Raw genomic sequence first — 27,927 nt, 5'->3', positions numbered from 1 at the left:
ATCCCTATATGGGATCCGAACCCATGGCCTTGGTGTTATCAGCACCACACTCTCCCGAGTGAGCCACGGGCCGCCCTCTTCTGAACTTTAGACCTAGATATCCATCTCCTGCTAGAGATCTCAGTATCTCACTGGCACTTGACACTCTAACCATAAACAGAAATGAATTCACCACTTTTCTCTCCAGTCTTCTCATGATATATTCACTAACCCAATAAACAATTTCTCCATGCACTTAATTGCCCAAGCCATAAATCAGGCCATCATCCTTATCTTTCTCCTCTCCCTAACTTCCATTCATATTAATTACTAGTCCAAGCCCTAAATATCTCTCTAACCTGGCCACTTTTCTCCATCCCCACTGATATTTACAGGCCCCCATCTCTCACCTACATTACTGAAATACATTGTCATTGGTCTGTTTCCTATCAGTTTTGCCTCCCTCTCATTCTCCACTCAGCACAACAGGGACATCTTTCTAAAACATAAGTCTGATCATGTTGAGCTACTGTTGAAACCTTCATTGACTTTCTGTTGCTTTTAGATAAATCCAACTCCTTAACATGACTTAAAAGGCCAGACTTGACCTCTGCTCTCTGACTCCCCTTTTCCTACTCTACACTCCAAGAGTATACTTCAGGCATCCTTATTTTCTTCTAGTTTCCAGAGTATAAGCTATACCAGTAACTCTGTTTCACCTTTTCTTAATGTAACTGCTAGTCCAGCTTCAGATATAAAATTAAACATCATATCCTCCATAAAAGACTTTCTGAACTGCATAAGTCTGGATTAGGTGGCCTTCCTATGTGTTTATAAAGAACTTTGTATAGTCCCTGTCACAGAGTTATAATACTATATTATAATTTCCTGGTACTTATCTTTTCATATTATAATTGCTATGAGGGCAGGAATCATGCCTTTCTTCACTATATACTATAGTATAGCTGTGGTTATGGATTCAAGCTGTCAGTCAGACTCTAGTAGGCTTTAATCTAATTACTAAGTTTATTTAGCTTTATGGATGGATACAGGATGAGAGTTACAGCAGATACAGCACCTTCATCTCATCAGGAGGCCCACAGCTATTCATATTACACAGCTTCTTTTGTACCCCATCCACATAAGGTTTATACAGCTGACAGGGATGAGTGCCAAGTGTAATGGAAGTCACTGTAACACAGAGAAGCTACAGCCCCCTTTTCCTACCCTTTTCCTTTATATATGGCATCTTTTATAATGTTCTCATGCAGGGCCAAAGCCTTCATCCTAGGTGCACTCATTCACAATACCCTCCATTTATCTTAACTCTGCTGTATCCAAGGTGCTGGGAGACAGGTCGTTCTCAAGGAAGCCTCCATCAGTCCAAGCCTGATGTTCACCCTTTAGTCATACCACTGTGTCCCTATGGTCTAATAAAATGCTCAATAAGTATTGGTTGTATTTTATTTAACAGAGAGACCACAAGTAGTTTCTATGGCTACATTATAAAATCCTAAATTAAAATGAAAAGACATAATAACTCAAGAAGTAGGCTGGAGTCATATTGAGGCCTTATAAGAGTGTCTACGTAGAATATCAATATTTAGAAGGTTGAAATAAAAAGTATGGAAAATATATGTATACCATGCAAATACTAAGCAAAAGAAATATGGTATAGTTATTTTAATATCAGACAAAATAAACTTTAAGGGAGAAGCACTTCTAGTGATAAAGAGTGATTACTTCATAGTATTAAAAAGTTCAATTCATGGGGCCGGCCCGGTGGCACACTGCTACAGTGCGCCGCTTGGGAGCGCGGCGGCGCTCCCGCCGAGGGTTCGGATCCCACATATAGACCGGTTCCCGCTCACTGGCTGAGCGAGGTGCGGGCGCAACACCGAGGGTTGCGATCCCGTTGCCGGTCCCGGTCCGGTACGGGCGCGACACTGAGGGTTGCGATCCGTTGCCAGACACGAAAAAAGGAAAAAAAAAAAAAAAAGTTCAATTCATCAGAAAACTATAAAAAAGTTTAAAATTTATACATACCTCTAAAATAATCTCAAAATATATAATACAAAAATTGACAGAACTATAAGGAAAAAATAGACAAATTCATGTTACTAGGTGATTTTAATATAGAGCTTTCATGATAGAGTATTTGGATTTGAACATGATTTAAAAACTTGACCCAAGGGTATATGTAAAATACTGCACCCAACAATTGCAGAAACATTTTTTTCTAGTACTCAAGGAACATTTACAAATATTAGCCATATACTAGGTCATACATAAAGTCTTTAAAAATTTCAAAGGACTGGAATCAATATAATTTCTGTCTATAATGCAATTATTTTAGAATACAGGGAATATAATTCTAAATAACCCATGGGTCAAAGAAATTATACAAATTGGAAAATATTTTTATTTAAATCATAGTGAAAATAAGTACATTTTAAAACTTATAGGATGCAGCAAAATTAGTACGTGGAGGGAAATATCTAGCCTATAAAATGTGTTATCATATTTTATAAATGTGAAAAAAAGAAAAGGCTAAGCATCTATTTTAAGAAGCTAGGAAAAGGTAAAGATAAAATCAAAAGACTAACATCAGCAAGATGGTGAGTAGAAAGCCCTATACCCTTCTTTCCCTCACAAACAGCAATTCAACAACAATTTACAGAAAAATTCCCTTTATGACAAATCAGGAACTAACTGAAAGGCTCTTGCACCCTGGGAGAATGTGGAAATTCAGAACATCCTCTACCTGAAGATATTGACCCAGCACAGCACCATGCAATCAGGAAGAGACCCCCCTGGCTCCCATCTTTACCCAGGGGAGGGAAGTGGTTGGTTCATACATTCAGTGTCCAGACTTTTCCAAGGCAGGTCCAAGACTCTGACCAGTCTACCCAGGGGAGAACAGAAGTGGCATCTTGGGCTTATAGATGCCATTGATCTTCCTCCCTGCTCAGCACAGAGGAAGCAGACAAAAAATTCCTAGCTCTTAGCTTCTCTCTGGGCAGGGAAAGAGCTGATTGTGCATCTAGTCCCCCAACTTTTCCAGGACTGCACAAAGAACTAGCATGTGTCTCACCAGTCTTGATGCTGTGACAGGTTCAGCACAGTCTAGCCATTTGGGGGGGAATGGAGGTGACTGCTTAGGCTGGTACACACTGTAACTTCCCCCTCTCCCCAGTTCAACATAGACTTAGCAGACAAAAACCACAGCTGCCTCTTTACTGGCCAGCTGCTAAGACAAACAACAAAAACCCCACAGTTGCCTGCTTCTCCCTACAGAAGGAAATAGTTGGTAGAGGCTACTATAATCTCTGGCTGAGCAGGTTGGTGAGGGTCTTCTCCTGTTTGAGACCAGTCCATGAATACTAGGAAAGGTGCCTGCTTTGTCTAACATCCATATACTAACACAGAAAGTCAAGGAAAATGAACAATGAATATAATCTTTCTATTATAAAGAAAATGTAAGCAAGTACCAAACAGAAATCCTGGAGCTGAAAAAGACAATAACTGAACTAAAAAATTCACTAGAATGGTTATACAATAGACTGGGTCAAGCAGAAGAAAGGATCAGAGAACTCAAAAACAGGTCATAGGAAATAATTCAGCCAGAGGAGCAAAAAGAAAAAAAGGAGCTGGCTAGTTTAGCTCACTTGGTTAGCGTGCCACCTTGTTTCAACACCAAGGTCAAGGGTTTGGATCCCCATACCGGCCAGCCACCAAAAAAAGGGGGAAAAAAATCCAGGAAGCCCAAAGGATACCAAATAAGATGAACCCCCAAAATCCACACTGGGACACATTATAATCAACTGGTCAAAAGTCAAACAAAAAGAGAAAAACTTGAGAGTTGCAAGAGAAAAGCACTTGCCATGTTTATGGGAGCCTCCATAAAATCAGCAGATTTTTCAAGTGAAATCTTGCAGGTAAGAAGGAATGGGGGTCATAGATTCCAAGTCCTGAATGAAAAAAACTGTCACAGAATATTATACTCAGCAAAATACTCCTTCAAAAATGAAGGCGAGATAAAGACTTTCCTAGATAGACAAAAACTGAGAGTTTGTTACCATTACACGTGCCTTACAGGAAATGCTGAAGGAAGTTCTTCAAGTTGAAATGAGAGGCTGCTAAATAGCAACACAATGTGAGAAAGTATGAAAATCATTGGTAGAGGTAAATATATAGACAAATAAAGACTACTGTATTACTGTAATGGTGGTGGGTATATCACTTTTATGTCTAATAGAAAAGTTAAAGAACAAAAGTATTAAAAATAACCAAAACAAAAATATATGTTACAAGACACACAATATGAATAGATATAAATTTGTGACAACAATAACATAAAGTGGGGGAAGCAAGTTAAAGGTTTTGTATGCAGTTGAACTTAAGTTTTTATCAGAATAAAATAGACTGTTACAACTATAAGATATTTAAGTCCCATGATAACCAGAAAGAAAATACCTGTAGAAGTTACACAAAAGAAAAAGAGAAAATAAACTGCATATTAGTACAAAATATCCAGAAAACACAAAGGAAGATAGCAAGAAAGGAAAACACATACAGAAGAACTACAAGACAAAAAGAAAACAACAAAATGGCAATACTAAATCCTTCCCTAGCAATAATTACTTTAAATTTAAAAAGATTAAACTTCTACTAAAAAACACATAGTGGCTGAATGGATAAAAAAAAAAAAAACAAGACCCAACTATATGCTATCTAAAGAAACTTACTTTAGATGCAAGGAAACATATAGGTTGAAAGTGAAGGGATGGAAGAAGATATTCTATGCAAATGGTAACCAAAAGAGAACAGGGTGTCTATACTATATCAGACAAAATAGACGTGAAGTCAAAAACTGTCACAAACACAAAAACATTATAGAATGGTAAAAGGGTCAGTCCACAGGAATAGATAAATAAATATGCAACCCAATATTAGAGCACCTAAATATGTAAAGCAAACATTGACAGAACTGGAGGGAGAGACAGATAGCAATACAATAATGGTAGGAGATTTTATACCCCTCTTTCAATAATAGACAGAATATCCAGACAGAAGATCAATAAGGAAACAGAGAACTTGAACAACACTATAGACCAAATGGACCTAAAAAACATGTACAGAACATTCCATTCACTATCAGCAGAATATACATTCTTCTTAAGCACACATGGATCTTTCTCCAGGATAGATGATGTGTTAGGCCACAAAATGAGTCTTAACAAATTTAAGATGCTTGAAATCATATCAAGTAACGTTTTCAAACACAATGGAACGAAACTAGGAATTGATAGCAAAAGGTAAACAAAAATTCACAAACATGTGGAAATTGCTGTAAACAGTACACTCCTAAACAACCATTGGGTCAAAGAAAAAATCAAAAGGAAACCAGAAAAAACTTTGAGGCCAGTGATAACAAAAACAGAACACACCAAACATACAATATACAATAAAAGCAGTATTAAGAGGGGAAGTTCATAGCAATAAATGCCTACATTAAAAAAGAAGAAAGATCTCAAACAACTTAACTATACATTCAAAGAACTACAAAAAGAAGAATAAATTAAAGCTAAATTTCTCAGAAGGAAAGAAAGATTAGAGCAGAAATAAATGAAATAGAAAAATAATAGAAAAAAATCAATGAAACTAACAGTTGGTATATGGAAAAAATAAGCAAAATGGACTAACCTTTAGCAAGACTAAGAAAAAAAGAGCCATGACTCTAATAAATAGAATCGGAAAGGAGAGACCTTACAACTGATGCCACAGAAATAAAGGAATATAAAACTATTATGAATAATCATATGGCAACAAACTGGATAGCCTAGAAGAAATGGACAAATTCCTAGAAGCATACAACCTACCAAGACTGAAACATGAAAAAATACACAGACTGAATGAACTCTAACTAGTATGGAGATTGGATCAATAATCAAAAACCTCTCAACAAATAAAATCCCAGGAGCAGATGGCTTCACTGGCAAATTTTACCAAACATTTAAAGAATTAACAACAATTCTTATACTTTTCCAGAAAATCAAAGAAGGAACACTTCCAAACTAATTTGTGAAGCCAGAATTACACTGATGCAAAGGCAGACAAAGACAATACAGGAAAAGAAAACTACAGGCCAATATCACTAATGAACATAGATGTAGAAGTCTTCAACAAAGTACAAGCAAACCAAATCCAATAGCATATTTAAATGGTCATACACCATGACCAACTAGGATTTATCCCTGGGATGCAAAGATAGTTCAGCCTATGAAAATCAATTAACATGATACACCACATCGATAAAGTATGAAAGTCACACAGTTCCCTCAGATGCAGAAAAAGTGTTCAAGAAAATTCAAGGGGCCGGCCCGGTGGCGCACTGCTACAGTGCGCCGCTTGGGAGCGCGGTGGCACTCCCACCGAGGCTTCGGATCCCACATACAGACCGGTTCCCGCTCACTGGCTGAGCGAGGTGTGGGTGCAGCACCGAGGGTTGCGATCCCGTTGCCGGTCCCAGTCCGGTACCGGCGCGACACTGAGGGTTGCGATCCGTTGCCGGACATGAAAAAAAGACAAAAAAAGGAAAAAAAAAAAAAAAAGAAAATTCAACACCCTTTTGAGATAAAAACTCTCAACAAACTAGGAATAGAAGGAAATTACCTCAAAATAATAAAGGCCATATAGGAAAAGCCCACAGCCAACATCATCTTCAGTGGGGAAATACTGACAACTTCTCCAAAATCAAGAACAAGGCAAAAATGTCCATTCTTATCACTTTTTAGAATTAGGGAAGAAAAAGAAAATAAAAGGCATCCAAATCAAAAAGGGGGAAGTAAAATTGTTCCCATTTGCAGATCACATGATCTAATATATAAAAACCCTAAAGATTCCACAAAATAACTGTTAGAACTATTAAATGAATTCAGTAAAGTTGCAGGATACAAAATCAACATACAAAAATCAGTTTCATTTCTATGCACTAACAACAAACTATCTGAAAAGGAAATTAGAAAAACAATCCCATTATAATAGCACTAAAAAGAATAAAATATCTAGGAATAAGCTTAACTACAGAGGTGAAAGACTGTATACTGAAAACTACAAAACATTGGAAAAAGAAATACGACAAAACATAAACAAATGGAAAGACATCTTGTTTTCATTGATTGGAAGACTTAATGTTCAAATTTCCATACTTCCCAAAGTGATCTATAGATTCAGTGCAATCCCAATCAAAATTTGAAAGTCATTTCTTACAGATATAGAAAAAACAATTCTAACGTTCATAAGGAACCACAAAAGACCCCCCATAGCCAAAACAATCTTGAAAAAAAAACCAAAACTGAGGCATCTCATTTCCTGATATATTACCAAGGTAAAGTAATTAAAAACTATGGTACTGACACAAAGACAGACCAGTATAGACCAGTTCCATACACACCAGTGGAACAGAATGGAGAGCCCAGAAATAAGTCACCCCATATATATTCGGGGATCTTCAACAAATGGTTCTGGGAAAACTGGATATCCACATGCAAAAGAATGAAAATGGACCCTTATGTTACACTATACACAAAAATCAACCGAAATGGATTAAACACTTAAGCATAAGATGAAAATATAGGGAAAAGCTTCATGACACTGGTCTGGGCAATGATTCCATGGCTATGACACTAAAAGCACAAACAACAAAAACAAAAATAAGTAGGGCAACATCAAACTAAAAGTCTTCTGCACAGCAAATGAAACGATCAAAAGATTGAAAAGGCAACTACAGAATGGGAGAAAATATTTGCAAAGCATATATCTGATAAGGGATTAATCTCCAAAATATATTGAAAGCAGAGTCTCAAAGCAATATTTGTACACCCATATTTATAGCAGCAGTATTCATAACAGCCAAGAGGTGGAAACAACCCAAATGTCTATCAACAACAGATGAACAGATAAACAGAATGTGGTGTATACATACAGTGGAATATTATTCAGCCTTAAAAAGAAGAGAAATCCTGTTATAACATGGATGAACCTTGAAGACACATTATGCTAAGTGAAATAAGCCAGTCACAAAACAACTTACTGTATATATGCTTCACTTAAATGAGGTACCTAAAGTAGTCAAATTTATAGAAACAAAGTAAAAAGGTGGTTACCAGGGATCAGAGAGAAGATGAAAGTTGAGAAGATGAAAAAATTCCAATAATCTGTTTTACAACGTTGTGACTAAAAACTACTGAACTGTACACTTTAAAATGTTTAAGATAGTAAATTTTATGTTGTGTGTTTTTTACCCACAATTTTAAAAAGTGTTTTTTTAAATTAGTGGAATATTATAAACAAATTTATGCCAATAAATTTTTAAAGTTTTTTTTTAGAATGGAAAAATTCCTAAAAAAAATAATAATAACCTACAGAAACTTAATAATTAAGAAACAGAAAACCTACAGGAATTGTCCTATTACCATTAAAAGTAATTGAATCAGAAATTGAGTCAGAAATCTTCTCACAAACATGACTTCAGTAGAATGTTCTACCATACATTAAAGGAAGAAATAATTCCAATTTCACACAAATTCTCATAAAGAGTAGAAAAGAAAGGGGGTATACTCTCCAAGTCATGTATAAGGCTAGTAAAATCTTAACACCAACAAGGACAGTATGAAAGAGTTAAAATTACAGGCAGAAGCCCTGAGAAAAATATTTGCAAACCAAATCCATCATATAAAAAGCAGTATAAAATATCATGACTAAGTTGAATATATCACAGGAATATAAAGTTTGTGAGACTATCAACCAATATTAGAAAATCCTATTAAAAGATTAAAGGACAAAAATTGTATACTCATCTCAAGAGATGCAGAGGTAGTATTTGAAAAAGTATATCAATTTATGATTTTAAGAAATTTCTTAGTAAACTAGAAATAGAAAGGGACTTCTTTTCTGATAAAGATTATTTTAAAATATTTTTTAAAAAAAACTATAGCACAATAGCACACTTTACTCTTGATAGTGAACAACTGATTGCTGTCTATTTGAGATTAGGTATGAGATAACAATGTCTGTTATCAGTTCTGTTCCTGAAGGTGCTGGCCTACTCAATTAAGCAAGAAAAAGAAGTAAAAATTATTGAATCGAAAAGGACAAAGCAAAACTGATAATATTCACAAGTAATATCCAAATGTGTACATAGAAAATCTAAAGCATCTACAGATATTAGAAGAGTTTTTAAAAAGTAAAGCTGCATGATATAAAAACAGCATACAACAAATGGTTTTATTTATTTATTTAGAACAACAACAAACAGAAAATGACAGCTGAAAAAGTGTCATTTATAGGGCCAGACTGTGGCTCACTTGGGAGAGTGTGGTGCTGATAACACCAAGGCCATGGGTTTGGATCCCTATATAAGGATGGCCAGTTAGCTCGCTTGGGAGAGTGTGGTGCTGACAACACCAAGTCAAGGGTTAAGATCCCCTTACCGGTCATCTTTTTTTTTAAAAAAAAGTGTCATTTATGATATCATCCAAAAATATGAAGTACATAGGAATAAACCTAACACAAAAGTGTAAGACCTGTATATGGACAAAATTATAAAACACATTTAGAGACATTAAGGAATTCCTAAATAAATGGATAGCTATGCCATTATTACAAGACACAGACAATACTAATTATTTATCTTAAAATTAGGAAGTTGGATCCATTAAAAGCCACCATTAAGAGGGTAAAAACAAGCTGTAGAGTGGAAAAAGATATTCACAACACATAACCAAGCAAGTGCTAGTATATATAAAGACCTCCAGCAAATGAATAAAAAGAAAGTAAAAGGCCCAGTGGAAAATGGACAAGAGACTTCAAGATACACTTCACAAGAATACATCCAAATGGCCAATAAACATATGAAAAGGTGCTCAATATCATTGGTCATCAGGTAAATGAAAATTTAAAACACAGTGAAACACCACTGTACTCCGAACAGAATGGCTAAAATCAAAAAGACGTTACAGTACCAAGTGATGGCTGGCAATGATATTGAGCAACCCTCATATAGTACTGGTGGCAGTATAAATTGGTATAACCAGTTTGGAAAACAGTTTGCATGAACTACTGAATTTGAACTTATAGATCCTCTGTGCTCAATGGAAATCTGTGAATATGTATTATATGATACACCACAAATACATATTAAAATATTTATAGCAAGGGTTATTATAAATAGGTAAAAATTAGACCATAATGTTTATCAATAGTAGAATGGATTTACAAAATATGCATATTCAAATAATGAAATATAGTAATGAAAACTAATACACTATAGCTCATATAGCAAGTTGAATGAGGTTAAAAAAATATACTGAATAAAAGAATCTTGACACAAATACATATATACTATATGGTTCCATTTATAAGGCTGAAAAACAGACAAACCGATCTTAACTGTACTGTTAGAGGTCAGAATAGTAGTAAATCTTGGGGAAGAGAAGGTGTAGAGCTTGAGATATGTATAAGGTGAACTTATAGTATGCCAGCAAATTTCCATGTTTTGACCTTCAAAGTCAAAAACTGCAAAGATGTTTTGTGATAATCATCAAACTGCATTTATGTTTTGAGTACTTTTCTATGTGCATCTCTTTGGGTGCTGTATTTCAACTTTAAAAGATTTTTAAAGTTAAAAAAAGAACAAATAAGAAAATGACAGACATGAATAGAAAAATAAGTTTGAACAGGTACTTAATAATAAAGGACATCAAATGGTCAGTAAGCATAATACACAATGTTCAATGTGTAATAAGGGAAATACATATTAAAAACTACATAGGTCAGCAAAAATGTAGAAATCTGACTATATCTTGTGTTGGTGAGTATGTGGAGCAAAAGAAACATATTCATTGGTTGGAGTATAAATTGGTATAATCACTGCAGTAATAGAAAATAGTTGGCTTTATTGATAATATAATATTTACATTTGACCCTCCACATCCACAGGTTCTACATCTGTTATTCAACCAACCACAAATCGAAAATATTCAGAAAAAAGTTTAAAAAGAAGAAAGAATACAAATTTTAAAAAATATAGTATAACAACTATTTATATAGCATTTACATTGTGTTAGGTATTGCAAGTAATACAGAGATAATTTAAAGTATATGTGTGTAGGTTATCTGCAAATACTACACCATTTTTTCAACATGGTAGAAATGGGGGAACCAAACCCTCATGGATACCAAGGGACAACTGTATACCCCTACATTACATTCCCAGGTACATACCCTAGACTAACTTGTATACGTGTGCAGTATGATATGTGAATAAGAATATTCATTACAGTGAAAACTGGAAACTCAAAAATGTTCATCAACAAAAGAATGAATAAATTGTGCTATTTTCATCCAGTTAAATAGTATATAGCATCAAAAATGAATGAACCATGGCTATTACAACAGCATAACTGAAACATAAAAAAGACAAACACAAATGCATACGATACTATTCTGTTGTAATTTAAAATTCAGTTTAATTAAAATTCTATTATAATTCAAACAGTATTATTTAGGAATACATATTTAGGTAATCAGTTTAAGTTAGTAAATATATAAAGAAAAGCTCAGAAAATGTTTATTATAAAAGTCAGGAGAGTGGTTTCCTCTAAGGAGAAAGAGAGAGTTGGACTAGGAAGAGACATGTGGAACACTTCTAGGGTATTAACATGGATCCATTTCTTGACCTAGGTGGTTGTGCTTTTCCACCTATTGGCTTTATAAACATTACAAATATAAACAACATTTTGATTCCATGCAAAATTTTTGTATTTAATATTTCACACTTTTAAAAGTTAAATTTTCCAAGATTCAATTTTCGAGGTAGTAATACCCATCCAATGCTCAATGTAGAAGAGAATGAAACCAAGTCTATGAAGATGTGGGAGAATAAGAACACAGAAGAATAGGTTAACCTTGGTGAAGAAGAAGTGGGCACCTCTGTCTTTGGAGACTAGGGATGGGAGAAAGAGTGCAGTGAGAAGATGCATATCCATGTGGAGACATTTAGGAGAAGAATTTAAAAGAGTTCAAGTTTATGCTGTTGTAAAATGGGAAGCACAATTATTTGCTGAAAGCAAACCTAAAGAGAAGAGAAGGAACTGGGAGTGTGAGGCAAAATTATAGCATTTATTCAGGTTTCAGCAAGTATTTCAAATTACATGTAACCATTCAGAATTAAAATTGACATAAGACTTCTGATACTGGTTATTTACAAGCAGGCTCTTAATTTTTCCTCAGAGGTTAGCATGACTTAATTACACAAATAACACATTCTTAAAAATTCTGTTCTTTAAAATGTAATGAAAATTAATAAAAGTTTACATTTAATTGGGAGGGCTATTTTGGTAGGCAAAACACAATTCCTTTGCCAAATAATAATGATTGTACTAACTTCGTTTTTCTTTACTATTCAGATCATGTATGGAATATTGGTCTTCACATTAGTTCTTCGATCTATTTATATTGTTACATGGTAAGTACTTTGGATCATCAACACTATGATTAAAGCATATTCAGGCTTATAACAGTAAATCTATAACTTAAATTGAAATAACACCTAAAACCTCCAGCAGAGATGTTGATAGAAAACTATAACCCAACATTTATTATGGTATATTATAAGGTATACTAGTTCTTCAGGCAAGTTGTTATAGGCATCACTTGAAAATAAGAGTTCCAAAATTACAGAAATTTGAGGAAAGCTGTATATGATATCCTCCTTTTGAATATTTATAATGTTCATTAGTATTTAAAGACCTTGGAAAATCCTACAGTAAAAAAAAAAATTTTTTGTTTTTATCTTTCTCAAACCTACTAAACTAGGGAACCTCTTTTACATAACACCTCTCAAGGAAGGCTGTTAATGTCACAAAGAATTAGTGTTCCACGAAAGATCATTTGGGAAATGGACATAATCATTACAAGTTCATGAAAATTAAATAAGAAATAGCATTCATTAAAGTACCTTAAATAGGGCCTGGCCATGCAATAGGTGCTTAATAAGTAAGTAGTATGATTTTTGGGTTTGTTCTTTTTGTTTTCTTTTTTAATTTAACTTTTACTTTTGAGATTACCATAGAAATGCATGCATTTGAAAGAAATAATAGAGATCTCCTGTATCCTTTACCAATTTCCTCTAATGGTAACATCTTGCAAAACTATAGTATAATATCACAACCAGGATTTGACATTGATACAGTTAAAATAAAAAACATTTCTATCATCACAAAGACCCATATGTTGCCCTTTTATAGCCATACCTACTTCCTTCCCACCCTACCCCACTTTTCCTGTCCGTAACCTCTAGCAATCACTAACCTGTTCTCCATTTCTATAATTTTGTTATTTCAAGAATATTATATAAATAGATTCATATAGCATGTAACCTTTGGGATTGGCTGTTTGAACTCAGTATATTTCTCTAGAAGTTAATCTAAGTGTATCAGTAATTCATTCCTTTCTATTGCTGAGTAGTATTCCATGGTATAGATATACCACAGTTTAACCATGCACCTGTTGAGTAACCTCTGGATTATTTTCAGTTTGAGGCTATTATAAATAAAGCTGCTGTGAACGTTTGTATATAGGTTTTTACATGACCTAAGTTTTCATTTCTCTGGAATAAATGCCCAGTGTGGAACTGCTAGGTTGTATGGTAGTTGTATGTATAGTTTTTCTCAAAACTGCTTAACTGTTTTTCAGAGTGGCTCTAGCATTTTTACATTCCTACCAGCAATGTATGAGTGATCCAGTTTCTCTGCACCCTCACCAGCATTTGGTGTTGTCACTATTTTTTATTTTAGCAGTTCTGACAGGTGTGTACTAATACCTCATTATTTTAATTTGCATTTCTCTAATCGTTAATGATGTTGAAAATACCTTCATGTACTTATTTGCCATCTGTATATCCTCTTTGGTGAAATGTCTTTGTCCATTTCTTCTGATTTTACAAGAGATAACATGGATAGTTGCTTCTGTATTTACAGTTGAGTTTTGAGATTCTAACTCTTTGTTAAATATGTGGTTTGCAGATGTTTTCTCCCAATCTCTATCTTATCATCTCCTTTACAGTGTCTCTCAAAGAGCAAACATTTTTAATTTCAGTTAGATCAAATTTATCAACATTCCTTTTATGGATCATGCTTTTGGTATCAAGTCTTAGAGCTCTATACCTAACCGTAGATCTCAAAGATTTTCTTCTGTGTTTTTCCTAAAAGATTGTAAAGTTTTACATTTTACATTTAAGTTCATGAGTTATTTTGAGTTAGTTTTGTGTAAGGTATGAGGCTTAGGGTGAAGTTCTATTTTTTAGCTATGGATGTCCAACCACACCAGGACCATTGCCTAAAAAGACTATTTTTTCCTCCATTGAATTGCCTTTGCACCCTTGTCAAAAATTATTTGGGTATATTTGTGTGGGTCTATTTCTGGAGTCTGTATTCTATTCTATTGCTCAAAGTGTCTGGATTACTATAGTTATATATCCTCCATTGAATTGCCTTTGCACCCTTGTCAAAAATTATTTGGGTATATTTGTGTGGGTCTGTTTCTGGAGTCTGTATTCTATTCTATTGCTCAAAGTGTCTGGATTACTATAGTTATATAATGTCTTCAAATCATATAGATTGATTCCTCCCACTTCATTCTTCTTTTTCAAAATTGTTTTAGCTGTTCAGGTTCCTTTGCTTTTCCATATAAATTTTAGAATAATATTGTCTACATTTAAAATCTTGCTGGGATTTTGCTAGGAATTACACTAACCTTGTGTATCAATTTGCAGAGAGTTGACATCTTTATAATGTTGAGTCTTCCAATACATGAGCACAGTATGTTTCTTGATTTATTTAGATCTCTTTGATTTCTTTCATCAGTATTTTTTAGTTTTCACTTTTTTAAGCAATTGTAAATGGCATTGTATTTTTAAATTTTGGTGTCCACATGTTCATAGCTATTACATAGAAATACAATTGATTTTCTTTATATTTATGTTTTATTTTGCCACCTTCCTGAAGTTAGTTGTCCTAAGAGGTTTTTTTGGTAGATTTCTTGAGAGTTGCTGTAAATAGGGATAATTTATATCCTCCTTTCTGATGTCTACGTTTTTTTTTGTTTGTTTGTTTGTTTTTCCTTTTTGGCTTTTTCCGTGTCCGGCAACGGATCGCAACCCTCAGTGTTGCTCCTCTTGAGAGTTGCTGTAAATAGGGATAATTTATATCCTCCTTTCTGATGTCTACGTTTTTTTTATTTGTTTTTTTTTTTTTCCTTTTTGGCTTTTTCCGTGTCTGGCAACGGATCGCAACCCTCAGTGTTGCTCCCGCGCCTGATGTCTACATTTTTTATTTCTTTTTTGCTTTATTGCACTGACTAGAACTTCTAGGACTGTTGAACAAAAACAGTGAGAGCAAATATCCTTGCCTTGTTCCCAATTTTAGGGGGAAAACATTCAATCTTTCACCATTAAGTACAATGTTAGCTGTATGTTTTTTGTAGATGTTCTTTATCAAGTTGAGGAGTTTACCTCTGTATTAGTTTGCTAGGGCTGCCATAACAAAATACTGTAGACTGGGTGGCTTACAAAAAATTATATTTATTTTCTCACAGTTCTGGAGGCTATATTTATTTTCTCACAGTTCAGATTTGCTTTCTTTGGATGCCCCTCTCCTTGGTTTGCAGATGGCCACCTTCCCTCTGTGTTCTCACATGGTTTAAACTTCAGGCATATAGATGTTTGTTGTCTCTCACTGATTGTGTGTATCCTAATCTCTTCTTCTGATAAAGGACACCACTCATATTGGATTAGAGCCTATTCTAATGAATAAATTTAAACTTAATTACCTCTTTAAAGAACCTATCCGTAAGGGCTGGCCAGTTAACCCAGCTGGTTAGAGCACGGTGTTATAACACCAAGGACAAAGGTTCAAATCGCTGTACTGGCTAACCACAAAATGAATGAATGAATGAATGAATGAATGAATGAATGAATGAACAGAACAAAAATTTAAAAAAGAACCTATCTCTAAACTACATAGAATCCCATTCTAAAGTACGGGGTGGGGGTTGGGACTTCAACATATGAATTTCAGGGGAGACACAGTATCCCTTTCTATTCCTAACTTTCTTTATCATAGATGGTCCTATAACACCCTCTAACTTTTTTATCTTTATCATGAATTGGTGCTAAATTTTGCCACATGCTTTTTCTGTATCAATTGATTTCATCATGTGGTTTTATTTTATATTCCATTTATAATGTGGATTACATTGATTGATTTTTCAAATAATGAACCAGCCTTGCATTCTAGAATAAACACTACTTAGACATGATGGATAATTGTTTTTATATATTACTGAATTCTACTTAATGTTTTGTTAAGAATTTGTCTATATTTATGAAGGATATTAGTTTGTAGTTTTGGCGGGGGGTTGTACTATCTTTTTCTGGTTTTGGATTGGTAAATGTTCCTTCCCTTCTATTTTCTGAAAGAAATTGTGTAGAATTAGTGTTAATTCTTCTTTAAATGTTTTGTAGGATTCTCCACTGAAACCATCTGGGCCTGGAGATATTTGGGGAGCATTTTTAAATTATGAATTCAGGGGCCGGCCCGGTGGTGCACTGGATAGTGTGCTGCTTGGGAAACGCGGCGGCACTCCCGCCCGAGGGGTCGGATCCCACATACGGACCGGTTCCCGCTCACTGGCTGAGCGAGGCGCGGGAGCAACGCCGAGGGTTGCGATCCCGTTGCCGGTCCCCGGTCCGGTGCGGGGGCAACACTGAGCATTGCGATCCGTTGCTGGACATGGAAAAAGACAAAAAAAAAATTATGAATTCAACTTCCTTTATAATTAATATAAAATTGGGTGATTTGTCATAGGTTGTGTTTTTCAAAGCATTGGTCCATTTCATCTAAGTTGTCAAAATGTATGTGTGTAGAGCTGGTTATATTTTTGTTTTCCTTTGATGTCTGCAGGGTCTGTAATGATATCCTATTTTATTCTTGATATTGCTGATGTGTAAGTCTTCCTTTTTTTTTTGGTTAACTTTGCTAGAAATGTCTCAAATTTTATTGATCTTTTAAAAAATTTTTGTTTGATTTTCTTTTTTTTCCATTTTTTGGTTTCATTGATTTCTGCTCCTATGTTTATTATTTCCTAACTTTTGCTTCCTGTGGGTTTATTTTGCTCTTCTTTTCAAGGTTCTTGAGGTGGAAGGTTAGATTATTGATTTCAGACTTTCCTCTTCCCTAATGAGGATTTAGTGTTGTAAATTTCCCCTCAGCATTGCTTTAGCTGTATTCCACAACTTTTCATATGTTGTATTTTCATTCTCATTTGGTTCATTGTATCTTTTTCTTAATTCACCTTGGGACTTCCTCTTTGACCCATGGATTATTTAGAAGGTTGTTATTTAGCATTCAAGAGTCTGGAAATTTTCCTGCTATCTTCTTGATTTCTAGTTTGACTCCATTGTGATCAGAGAACAAACTCTGTATGATTTGATTTATTTTAAACTTGTTGAGGTTTGTATTATGGACAAGGCTGTGCCAAGGATATTTATGCCAGGAATTTGTTGGCACATGTCCCGAGTTTACTTGAAAAGAATATGTATTTTGCTGCTGCTGGGTGAAGTCTTCCATAGAGGTTGATTAGATCCTATTGGTTGATAGTTGTGCGGGGGTTCCCCAAGACCACCCTCACATTTCATGATTCACTAGAAGGACTCAAAAAATTCAGCAAAGCTGTTAAACTCATGATTATGGTTTATCACCTAGAAGTCAAACTGATATAGCATGGCCCAGGACCCCAAGCAAACAAAAATAGGTGTTTACTATAAATCATGTTATTAGCATAAACTATCTGGCATGGCCCAAAATGTCAGGTATATAAAGGCATGTTTATTGGGAAGGGTCTTTCAAGGACTCAGAAGTTATCTCCCAGGATCCAGTCAAATGTCAGTCCATTCTTTGGACTGTGCAATGTTTGTGCTCCCCAAGACTACTGAGTTAGCTATTTAATGCACAGTGGTGTTGTTGAATTTTTCTATGTCATTGTTGATTTTATGTCTAGTTGTTCCAGCAATTTTTGAAAGAGGAGTTTTGAAGTCTCCAAACATGATTTTGGATTTGTTTATTTCTCCTTCATTCTATCATTTTTTGCTTCACATATTTTGCAGCTCTATTTGTTTGGTGAATAGACATTTAGAATTGGTACATCTTCTTGGTGAATTGACTCTTTCATCATTACGTAACATTCCTCTTTGTCTCTGGTAATTTTTTTTGCTCTGAAGTCTACTTTATCTCATATAACCATATTAACATAGTGTTTCTTTTGATTAATGTTTGCATGATATATCTTTACTTTCAACCTGCTTATTGTTATATTTAAAGTGGATTTCCTTTAGATATTATATTGTTGAGTAATTTTTTTTTAGCCACTACATCACCAGGGATGGGTCATGTTTTTTAATCCACTCTTTCAATCTCTTTTAATTGGTGTATTTAGGTCATTAACATTATTGTAATTATTAATATGTTAGGGCTTAAGTCTGCCATTTTATTTTTTTGGTTTTCTGTTTGTTCTGTTTTTGTTCTTCTTTTTGCTTCTCTGTATTTTTCCTGCCTTCCCGTAAGTTACTTAAATGTTTTTGGAATTCCATCTTAGTATATCTGTAGTGTTTGTGATTGTCTTTGTATTGCTTTTTTAATGGTTGTTCTCAGTATTACATTATGTATACATAACCTATAACAGTCTAATGTTGTTAGCATTTTACCAGTTCCAGTGAAGAGCAGAAAACTTACCTCCCCTTTATGTGCTTTTATTAGTTTCCTAGGGCTTCCATAACAATATACCACAAGCTAGGCAGCTTAAAGTATCTGAAATTTATTGTTTCACAGTTCTGGAGGCTAGAAGTTCAAAATGAAGGTGTCCCAGGAACATGCTCCCTCTGAAACCTGTAGGTGAATCCTTCCTTTTCTTTTCCTAGCTTTTGGCAGTTTGCTGGCAATCTTTGGTGTTCCTTGACTTGTAGCCGCATAACTCCAGTCTCTGCCTTTGTTGTCACATGGCATTCACCCTGCATCTCTGTGTCTTCACATGGCAGTCTTCTTATAAGGACACCAGTCATATTGGAATAGGGGCCCACTCTATCCAGTCTGATCTCATCTTAAATAATTATATCTGCAATGACCCTATATTAAAATAAGGTCACATTCTGAAGTAGTAGGGTTAGAACTTCAACATATTTTATTTTGGGGAGGGAGGGAAACAATTCAGCCCACACCAGTGCCTTTATCTTTCCCCATTTAAAATATAATTATTGTAAATATTTTCTCTACGTGCATTTAGAGACACATCAGACAGTTATAGTTTTTGCTTCAACTGTAGCACATAACTTAGAAAACTCAATAGAAGGAAAATGTATTGTGTTTTCCCATATATTTATTTTCCATTGTTCTTTCTTCCTGATGTTCCAAAATTTCTTCTTTCATCATTCCTTTCTGTTTAGAGGACTTCCTTTAGCCATTCTTTTAGGGTGTGTCTGCTGACAATATCTCCTCTTAGATTTCCTTCACCTGAGAATATCTCAACTTTTATGTCATTCCTGAAGGATATATTTCTGGATATAGGATTATAAGTTGACAGTTCTTTTCTTTTAGAATTTGAAAAATGTTGAGCCACTTCCTTCTGGCCTTCATATATTCTGATGAGAAATCCTCTATCGTTTGAATTTTTTTCCTATTGGTAAGGTGTTGTTTCTCTCTCACTGCTTTCAGGATTTTTCTGTGTCTTTAGTTTTTAGAGGTTTGGCTATGATGTGTCATAATGTGGATTTCTTTTGGGTTTTATGTCTTCGAGGTTGGCTCAGCTTCTTGAAACTGTATGTTTATAGTTTTTTTGTTTGGGGGTTGTTGGGATTTTTCTGTGTTTTGTGTGTTTGTTTTTGCCAAATTTAGAAGTTTTAGCCATTATTTCATCAAGTGCTTTTTCAGCTCCACCCTCTTTCTCCTCTCCTTCTGGGACACCAATATAACATGAAACTTAGATCTTTTGGTATAGCCCACAGGTCCCTGAATGCCTCCTCATTACTACCATATACTGGTAGAAGTCCATGCATGCCTCTCCTCAGCCTCTGTTGGCAGCCTCATTGGAAAATTGGATCCTTAGTAACTGCTGGGCTGATGTGAGAGTTCTCATTCTCTACTAGGCTTTGCTGATACTACTCTGGCAGGGAGGGGCAGGAGTGCCTTATTATTTCTAAGCCAATAGTTCATTTGTTTTAGTACTTTGAAAAAAACAGTCCCACTGTGTTTTGACTTCTACTGTTGCTGTTGATAAGTCTGCTATAGACCAATTGGTCTATGCCCAAATATTTTTCAAAAACACAGTAAGATAAAGGCATTTTGAGACAAACAAAAATAGAGTTTGCCAATACACTTCAATAAAAGACTTTTTAAAAGATATTCTTTAGGAGCAAGACCTGAGATGCAAGAAAGAAGACTAAAGGAGAAAAAGTGATAAACTACAGGAAATCTGAACAAAATATTGTGACTGCTTAAAAAAATAATGTGTAATTTGGGAGAGTGTATTTTTTAATATGCAAAATGGAACTAAAATGGTAGACAAAATAATATGTAAAGTAGAAGGGCATAATCAAAGTTACCTAGTTTCTAAGGTCCTTGTTATTTGAGAAGTGGGTACACACAGTGATTACTTTTAGTTTTTACATGTGCATTTTTGGTAACCACTAAAAATAGTAATTGATTTTACAATATCTTTCAAAAACATGGAAGGGTAAATGGAATTCTAAAAACCAGATCCAAAAGAAAGTTGGACTAGAAATTTTAATAACAGTTGAAAAAACTTTGAGGGCATTATTTAAAACAAATGTATTCACTACATTCAAAATAAAAGATTCAATTTACCAGAAAGAAATGGCAATTCTAAACTTTTATGAAAAAATTTAAGTAAGCAAAAATTGACAGAATTACAAAGAGAAATAGACAGTGCTCCATCATGAAGAGATTTTTTAACTCCATAACTCAGACAAAAAAATATGAATAAGGATATAGAAAAATTTGAGCAACACAATAACAAAGTGATCTTATAGTCTCAACAGGTAAAGAATCCATAATCTTCTCAATTAGGCATGGAATAATTAAATCTGTCAGATACTAGCGTTAGAGCAAGGCTCAACAAACTTTAAAGAATTGGTATCATGCACAACATGTTCTCTGACGATAGTGCAGTAAGTTTAAATAAAACAAAACAGAATTAGTCAAAATACTCACGTTTTTGGAAACTTAAAACCCCACTTCTAAATACTCATGAGTTAAAAAAAAAATCATAATGGAAATTTTAAAATACTTAGAATGGCATTTTAATGAAAATACTACAAAAATGAAGATGTAGCTAAAGTAGTTCTTTGAAGGAAATTTATGACCTTAAATGTTCACATTAGAAAAAAAGAAGCTGAAAAATAATGAACTAAGCATCCAGCTTCAAGAATTAGAAAATAGATCAATAAAGTACACCTGAAGAGAAATGAAGAATGGAAATAATACAGGGCATAAATTAATGGAAGAGAAAAGAGAGACAAAATATTGAAGATCACCAGCTAACTAATTTTGCTCTGCTCGGAAATCCTTCTAGGACTAAAACAAAGGAATTTATTTAAAAAGCATAAGCCCACAAGAAGAAGACTCAATAAAATTCTAGAAGCTGGAAAGTAGACATACCATTGCTAAGTGTCTTAACTGACCCAAGAAAGCCAAATCCTAAACCAGGAACCTTCAGTTTACATCACAGAATCTTCTCAAGTATCAGACATTAGCAGCATCATGCAGTGTGGAAAAGGGGATACAGAAGGGGTTTAAAATAAGAAGGATTAGTTAAAAGCTATTTAATAAGCTGTTAGATGCCTCCATAGCACTGAGAAACTGCAGAAATCTGAAGGCTTATTCTCTGAAAAGGGTAAACAATATGTCTACATTGGATTTTTCCAGGTACAATTGAACACGTGAATACCGTACTGAAATCAGGGAAATTTTGGTGATCTTATGCATCCTGCCTGCTGAATGGAAAGACTTCTAGGAAGAAAATTATAAAAGAGTCTTCTTTTAGGGAATATGACCAGCCTAAAATACCCAAAAATACTGATATTAAGGATTCCCCAACAATTGGCCCAGAAAATAACCCTACAGTGAAGGTCACTAGTCCAAGGATATCGACTATATCCTTAGGGCTTGGGGTCACCTTTTTAGTCTCCCTTTCTAGACTCTTAAAAATGAGGAGGCAGTGGGCTGACCCCATGGCGCACTCGGGAGAGTGCGGCGCTCGTGCTGGGAGTGCGGCAACGCTCCCGCCGCGGGTTCGGATCCTATATAGGAATGGCTGGTGCGCTCACTGGCTGAGCGCGGTGCGGGCGACACCACACCAAGGGTTGCGATCCCCTTACCGGTCACGAAAAAGACAAAAAAAAAAAAATGAGGAGGCAGTGCCAGACATATGATAAATGCATCCAATATGAAAGATTGAGGCCAAAACAAATAATAAGGAAAAAAATCAACTTGGAGTTTCCAACTTATATAGGAAGAATAAAACTTCAAAAACAACAAATATCAGTTCACTAATATTCCAAGAGATATACTGTACGTATGAATTAAGAGTAGGATACTATAAAAAAAAAAAGTAACATTCAGAGAATCCCCCTCAAAAACTTAAAGGATAAAAATATGATAAAATGAAAAACTGAATTGAAAGGTTCGAAAGATACTGCTAAAGAAGCCACTCTGAAAAAAAAAAAAAGAGAGAGAGAGAGAGAGAAAGAAATGGAAAACAGAAGAGACTCAATAGGAATATTACTGAATAGATAATACTGAGCTAGAATAGAAAAACCAACAGAAAAGGGGGGGGGGACGGGACAGAAAATAGAAGGGAGGAAATCACCAAAATAATTCAAGAAAATATCCTGTAATTAAAGGACATGAAATATTAGATTAAAAAAACCCACTGGATACCCAGCACAGTGGATGGAAATAGACCCATCCAGTTTCAGAATTGTAGAACAAGGAAGGATTCCATAAGATTATAGAGTTGGGAAGCAGGTAATATACAAAGGATCAGGAATTAGAATGGCTTTGGGCTTGCCAAAGCAACCCTGGAAGCTAGAAGATAGTAGATCAATTAAGTTTCTAAAGAAAAATTATTTCTAACCTAGAATTCTATAGTCAGCCAAACTATCAATAAAATATGGAGAAAAATATGTTTTCATAAATTCAAGTCTCAAAAAAAACTTATATCCCATAAACTATTGTTCAGGAAGCTATCGGAGGATGTGTTTCACCAGAATGAGACAGTTTGTACACAAAAAGGAGGAAGGCATGGGATACAAGAGAGGATATCCACCATAGGAGAGAGGTGAAAGTAGTTCCCAAGGTGAAGGTGTAGAGAAGGGAAGAGATTCCTGAAATTATTGCTGTACACTACACAGGCAGCCAATCCAGAATGAAGCAGTGTGACTCTAGACACAGATATGCTGAGGGCCTTCTGTATAATACACTCTTGCACCTGATAATATATAGCTAGTATGTCCCCAGAATCTTATCCATACTTAGCTTGCATGGACCATGTGCTGATGTTCTTGCTCTCTCCTACGTGCCCTGCTGCCTGGATAACCAAAGACATTCATTTCACCCCACAGAAGTATTTTGCTTTGAACTACTCCTGAAAGCTGAAGATTGGCCACGGTAAGTAAGTTTAGAAGCAGAAAACAGACAGTGCCTCACTCCCACTGATTATATTCCTGTCACATTTCATCACCTGGCCCACACTGCCAGATGCCCTCACTGTGTTGAGCCCTGTGTTTCCTGGGATTCATTCTTGCCTTCCCCAAAGGGGGTTGCGATAAACTTTATGAAAAACTGAAGCCACTCTATAACTCTCAACTGCATCTTCTCTTGACAACCTTCATCAAACAGTGGCATTAATGCCCTTCCCATATATTGCCAGCTTTGTGTTTTCCTGATGATTTTTAAGTTAATCACTGCTCACATTAACTTATACACAAATACTTAAATTACAAAATATGTGAAAAAACCTATTACTGCCATTCATCATATTTAAAAAATAAAGGAAAAAATTACATGATGATACCAGTAGATTTAGACAAAGCATTCTGTAAAATTCAACATATATTTACGATCTAAGAAAACAAAACAAAATAAGAAAAACCTGAACTATGGCCCAACGGATGGCAGGAGCACCTGGGACCTTGGGAGCCACAAGCAGTCCCCACCACTGCCACAGACACCATTTCTGTGTGGGTGGTCCACCACAGCCACTGCCGCAGCAAGGGCAGATCATGGCCACAGTGGTAGCCACTGCCACTATGCAGGTGGCCACCAACCACTCAAGTGCATTGACACAAGGAGAGTTACCAGCGGAGCCTAGGGAAAGAGGTGAGCAAGCACAGACCCACAACCCAATGCACCAACCCATGGGGAGAATTATGCTGCCAAATGAGGTAGCACTCCTGGGGGTGGGAGGTACATGCACAGCCCATGTAACTGCCGTGATCTGGAGAGAGACACACAAAAAACCCCCCGAGAGTACAGAAACCCAGGATACCCAAACAGAGTAAGAAATAAAATTCCCAATCACCACCAATCCATTCCCCAACCAGGGTAAACAAGGATCCAGGAGGAGCCTCTGCCTGTAGGAAAGAGGAAGGAGAAACCCTACCAAGAGTCACCCATTCAATCTGAAGAGCTCCAGTGTACCCCAGTGTACCCACCAGAGTCATGGGACTCTAGCCAGGGTGCCAACAAGCCCACACAGGGTCACCCACTGCAGCCAAAGAGTGACAGGGCACCCCGGCACTTCTCCCAAGAGCTCAAGAACTCACTCACATCCTCAGCAAACCAACACAGTGTCACTAACCTCAGCAAGGAATCACTAAGTGCCCCAGTGCCTAGGCCATGGAGGTGTTCACATGCAACTCCAACAATGAATACAGCTGAAGTACCCACATAGAGACTACACTAATGTGTTCTCCCAGAACCAAAACTAAAACACCCTACTTGATGGTCAATATAAAAAAGATCTATAGGAGGAAGTCTCTCTCCTCAAAGCCCACTCCAGAGTAACAGAAGAAGCAACTGCTTTACCAAATGACCAGACATCGACATAGAGATACTAGAAATATGAAAAAAATAAGAAAATATGATACCACCAAAGGAATTCAATGATTCCCAAGTACCAGACCCCACAGAGCAGAAAACCCTTGAAATGACTGAAAAGGAATTCCAAGCAACAATCTTAAGGAAACTCAGTGAGATACAAGAAGACTCTGTTAGACAACATAATGAAATGAGAAAAAATATCCAGGATATGAAGGAGGAAATTTACAAAGACATTAATACTTTAAAAAGAATGTAGCAGAACTCCTGGAACTGAAGGATTCACTCAATGAAAGAAAAAACACAACCAAGTGCTTAAGCAGCAGTTTACAGCAAGCATAAGAAAGAATTTCTGACCTGGAAGACAGTCTTTTCAAAGTAACCAAGCCTGACCAAAAAGAAAAAGAAAAAAGAATCAAACAAAATGAAGAAAATCTAAGAGAGCTAGCAGACAAAATTAAGTGCACAAACATCCAAATCATGAGTAGTCCAGAAGGAGAGAAGTGAAAAGGCATTGAAAACCTATTCAACAAAATAATAGCAGAAAACTTAGCAGGGATACGGAGAGACATGGACCTTGACATCCAGGACGTTCAAAGATTCCCAAACAAATTCAATCCAAAAAAATCCTCCCTGAGACACATTACAGTCAAACTGGCAAAGCTTAAAGACAAAGAGAGAATCTTAAAAACAGCAAGAGAAGAGCACCTATAAAGGAATCCCCATCAGACTTCTCAATAGAAACTCTACAGGCCAAAAGAGAGTATGATAATATATTCAAAATATTTAAAGAAGAAAACTGCCAGCCAAGAATACCATACTCAGAAAAGCTATCCTTCAGAAATGAGGGAGAAATAGTTTATTTCTCAGACAAACAAAAGCTGAGGGAGTTCACCACCACATAACTAACCCTACAAGAAATTCTCAAGAGAGTCCTGCATCTAGAATCCAAAAAGTGATAATCACTACCATAAATACACAAGAAAGAACAAAACCCACTGGTAGAACAAAAATGCAAACAAGAAAAAACTCAAAAAACCAACACCAAAGACAAAAATAAAAAGGGAAGAAAGGAACAAAAGATATTTAAAACATCCACATGAAAATTGATAAAATGCCAGGAGTAAGACAGTACCTTCCAATAATAAACCTAAGTGTAAATGGATTAAGTTCCCCACTGAAAAGACACAGACTTGGTTAAAAAGATAGACCCAACTATATGCTATCTTCAAGAGACTCACCTCACCTGTAAAGACACACACAGAATAATAGTGAAAGGCTAGAAAAAATATATACCACACAAATGGAAACCAAATAACAAGCAGGAGAAGCTATTCTTATATCAGATAAAATAGTCTTTAAGCTAAAAACCATAGAAACAGACAATAAGGCCATTATATAAGGATAAAGTAATCTATCCATTTATCCAGCAAAAAGACATAACAATCATCAATATCACAAATCGAGTCTCAACAAATTTTTAAAACTGAAGTCATTTCGGGCCGGCCCGGTGGCGCACTGCTACAGTGCGCCGCTTGGGAGCGCGGTGGCGCTCCCGCCAAGGGTTCGGATCCCACATACAGGGTTCGGATTCCACATACAGGGTTCGGATCCCTCCCGCTCACTGGCTGAGCAAGGTGCGGGCGTGACACCGAGGGTTGCGATCCGTTGCCGGACACGAAAAAAAAAGACAAAAAGGAAAAAAAAAACTGAAGTCATTTCAAGTATATTTTCAGACCACAACAGAATAAAACTAGAGATCAATAACAAGCGAAACTCTGGAAACTATACAAATACGTGGAAATTAAACAACATGCTCCTGAATGATCTATGGGTCCAAGAAGAAATTAAACAGGAAATCAAAAATTTTCTTGAAACTAATGAAAATAAAGATACATCGTCTGAAAACCTGTGGGATACTGCAAAAGCAGTACAAAGAGGAAAGTTGATTGCAATATATGTTTACATCAAAAGAATAGAAAGATTTCAAATAAACAGCCTATAATGCTGCACTTCAAAGAACTACAAAAACAAGAACAATTGAATCCCAAAATTAGTATACAGAAAGAAATAACTAGGGCCGGCCCGGTGGTGCACTCGGTAGAGTGCGGTGCTTGGGAGCGCGGCAGCGCTCCCGCCGAGGGCTCGGATCCCATATAGAGACTGGTCCACTCACTGGTTGAGCGCGGTGCGGGTGCGACACCAAGGGTTGCGATCCCGTTGCCGGTCGCGGTACGGGCGCGACACCAAGGGTTGCGAACCCATTACCGGTCACGAAAAAAGACAAAAAAAAGGAAAAAAAAAAAAAAGAAAGAAAGAAATAACTAAGATCAGGGCAGAATAAAATGAAATAGAGACCAAAAAAATGATACAAAAGATTGATGAAACAAAAAGTTGGTTTTTTGAGAAGATAAACAAAATAGACAAACCATTGGCTAGGCTAACTAAAAAAAGGAGAGAGAAGACCTAAATAGCAAAAATCAGAAATGAAAAAGGAGACATTACAGCCAATACCACGGAAATACAAAGAATCATTAGAGGCTATTATAAACAACTATATGCCAAAAAAAAAAAAAAATTGAAAACCTGGAAAAGGTTAAATTTCTGGACACATACAAACTACTGGCACTTAACCAAAAAAAACACAGAAAACCCGAACAGACCAATAACAAACAAGATTGAAGCAATAATCAGCAGTTTCCCAACAAAGAAAAGCCCA

The 27,927-nt window shown here is 35.7% G+C and overlaps 1 protein-coding gene across 1 annotated transcript in view; it reads left to right on the top strand.

Annotated features, from left to right (window-relative positions):
* ACER3 (alkaline ceramidase 3) overlaps window positions 1–27,927 on the top strand; it is a 189,750-nt gene that overhangs the window by 146,589 nt on the left and 15,234 nt on the right. Inside the window, exon 7 of the mRNA XM_008571935.1 lies at window positions 12,450–12,508. Coding sequence (XP_008570157.1) covers window positions 12,450–12,508 — 59 coding nt within the window. The remainder of the gene's footprint in view (window positions 1–12,449; window positions 12,509–27,927) is intronic.

Source organism: Galeopterus variegatus, unplaced genomic scaffold (genome assembly GCF_000696425.1).
Source record: "Galeopterus variegatus unplaced genomic scaffold, G_variegatus-3.0.2 Scaffold736, whole genome shotgun sequence".
NCBI lineage: Eukaryota > Metazoa > Chordata > Mammalia > Dermoptera > Cynocephalidae > Galeopterus > Galeopterus variegatus.
Note: the sequence above shows the minus strand (reverse complement) of the source record. Positions and strands in the feature narration are given on the sequence as shown.